Below are 2,444 nucleotides of genomic sequence, written 5' to 3' on the forward strand. Positions count from 1 at the left end.
TCAAGTGTGTGTGAGTGTGTACCTCTAGACCTTGCGTGTGTATCTTTGGACCTGTTTCCAAAACTGTAAAATGAGGACAATTAACAGATCTTTTAAGATTGAATGAGACAGCATGTAAAGGGCCTGCATAGCACATATCTGTCACAAAGTAGAAGCTCAACAAATTTTGGACTCCCTACCCCATTTTCTGCCCACTCCAACATACTTGATGGTTTATGAGAGGAATTAGAAAACAATCTTATAACTAGGATGGGGCTGAGGGTGGCTTGGAAACATAGGCACAGCCTCAGTTAAGCTCAGTTACACAAAACAAATCTTTTGTTTCTGATATTCATCTTTTGGTGCGTGTTTTCTTTTCCCCTTCCATTTTCTTTAAAGATCAGAAATTTTAGGGAGTCAGGAACTTTGGGGGAGGACAGATAATTATGGGACAAAGGGCTCCGTCCTAATCCTTTCGTTTAACTCTGTCTTGTCCAAGGAGAGAAAAGTAGGAAAGCTTTATCTTATTTTTCTGGTGGCTTCATAATGCAGGGACCTACCCAGGGTCAGAGGGGACCAGTGGAAGGAAACACACAAGGGAGTTTCAAGTTTGGTAGAGACAGGTGAGCTTTGGGCACTGGCCCATCACCAGCTATTTATCAAGGAGTGTAAGTGGAGTCACTCTGCGGTCTGCCCTGAGATGGTTCAGAGTGTAGGAGGATAGGGTGCCCTGGCTCCAGAAAGCAGAAAGGAGGAAATGATGCTCAAACAAAAGAACTGGAGGCCCATGGAGGGATGTTCAGGCCTCTGAGGGATGTCCTTGACCTTTGAGGTGGAGCTACTTTCCTTAGCTGCTATCTTGCCTTGAGGCCAGAGAGAACCTTGCACTCTCCCTGTGATTCTTTCCTTCTCAGCAGCCTTGCCTCTGCCACCTGCCCCAGAAGGGCCCCGTGTCCTTTGTTTTCTGGGTGATAGGGCAGAACAAGGGTTATGTAATATCTTCCTAAATAACTCCCTTTAAGGAACAAAAGAGGTTATCTAGGCTCAGTCTTTGGGGAAGACATTGAGAGGAAACAGTTAAACAAGCAGCAGTCCTGGCCACATGCATCCTAGGAGTACTGGGAGTATTCTCTCCACTGACCCAGGGAAATCCACCCACAGGAAGAGTTAAGAAGGAAACCAGAAGTTTAAAGCCTAGGGCAGGATGAGATTTACTTAGTAACTGATGACGCTAGGCTGAGGCACTCAACAATTTGTCTCTTTGTTTGCCCTGGTTCCTTAGCCAATCTGATAACCCTCAGTTTGGAACAGGGCTTATATGAGTTGGTAGAACAAATTTAGTACCTAGGGGCGGGTAGCTCTAAATCACTCATTTAACAGGGATCAAGGGGCCCGGGTAATACCATATTCCGCTCAAGGTCTGAAGATCATCTACCCAGACTGGGGTTTCTGGAGCAGGCAAGGTTTCAAGGCCCCTGGAGGAGCTGGTCCAGGGGACCGAATTGCCTGTGTCTTCCCACAGCAGACCATGACCATACTCCTGCAGCTGCTGCTGGGCCTTGGCCTGGGCTGCACCGGAGCAGGTAAGGATATTCCTTCCTGGGACCCTCCCTTCCTCTGCTCCTGTTTCGGGGTGAGGGGGTTCAGTTTTGTTATTGGATTTAGACAGCCAAGACTAGTTTGTCTCCCAATTACATACTCCTATAGCACATGTACTGTACCTTTGTAGCAATTTTAATAGTGATTAAGCTGTATAATTATTTGTGTGATATAGATTTCCTGCTGGGATGTAGGCAAGGACCTCATCTGTCTTGTTTACTGCATCCCCAACTCCGAGCACAGTGCCCGGCACATAGTGAGTGCTCCATAAATGTATATGGAGTGAATATTTAATAACATATCCAGCACAAGACAAGGCTGGCTCTTTTACTTTACCCCTTTTCTCACTCAATAATGTGCCTTATTGAAGGCCTTGTCCTGGTTAAATCACCGTGTTTAAACATGCAAATAATCTCAGGCCACTCCTGTCCCCACACTTAGTCTCACATACAGACGAAACAGGATCTAAAACATCTTTGCTACTACCACCTATTCCATCAATCGGGGCTCTTAGGGACTCCAGGACATAAGCTTGGTCAATAGATGCTGCCTGAGGTGGGAAACCTGTGCCCCACTCACTGGATGTATCTGAGCCTGGCCTTTGACCTGCCCCCTTCTCTGGCTCCTGCAGATGGCTTTGTGGCCCATGTTGAAAGCACCTGTCTGTTGGATGATGATGGGACTCCACAGGAATTCACATATTGTATATCCTTCAACAAAGATTTGCTGACCTGCTGGGATCCAGAGGAGCACAGAATGGCCCCTTGTGAATTTGGGGCACTGAATGTCTTGGCCACTTACCTCTCGAGTTACCTCAATCCGCAGGAAAACCTGCTCCAGCGCTTGACTGAGGGGGTACAGCACTG

The 2,444-nt window shown here is 47.0% G+C and overlaps 1 protein-coding gene across 1 annotated transcript in view; it reads left to right on the forward strand.

Moving 5' to 3' along the window:
- Positions 1-1,129: 1,129 nt before the first annotated feature.
- The window catches only part of LOC102892903 (HLA class II histocompatibility antigen, DM beta chain), a 5,535-nt gene continuing 4,220 nt past the window's right edge, over positions 1,130-2,444 (forward strand). Inside the window, exons 1-2 of the mRNA XM_025043725.1 lie at positions 1,130-1,562; positions 2,210-2,444. The exon at positions 2,210-2,444 is cut by the window's right edge and continues 86 nt beyond it. Coding sequence (XP_024899493.1) covers positions 1,508-1,562; positions 2,210-2,444 — 290 coding nt within the window. The 5' untranslated portion in view covers positions 1,130-1,507. The remainder of the gene's footprint in view (positions 1,563-2,209) is intronic.

This window comes from Pteropus alecto, unplaced genomic scaffold, assembly GCF_000325575.1.
Source record: "Pteropus alecto unplaced genomic scaffold, ASM32557v1 scaffold202, whole genome shotgun sequence".
Lineage (NCBI taxonomy): Eukaryota > Metazoa > Chordata > Mammalia > Chiroptera > Pteropodidae > Pteropus > Pteropus alecto.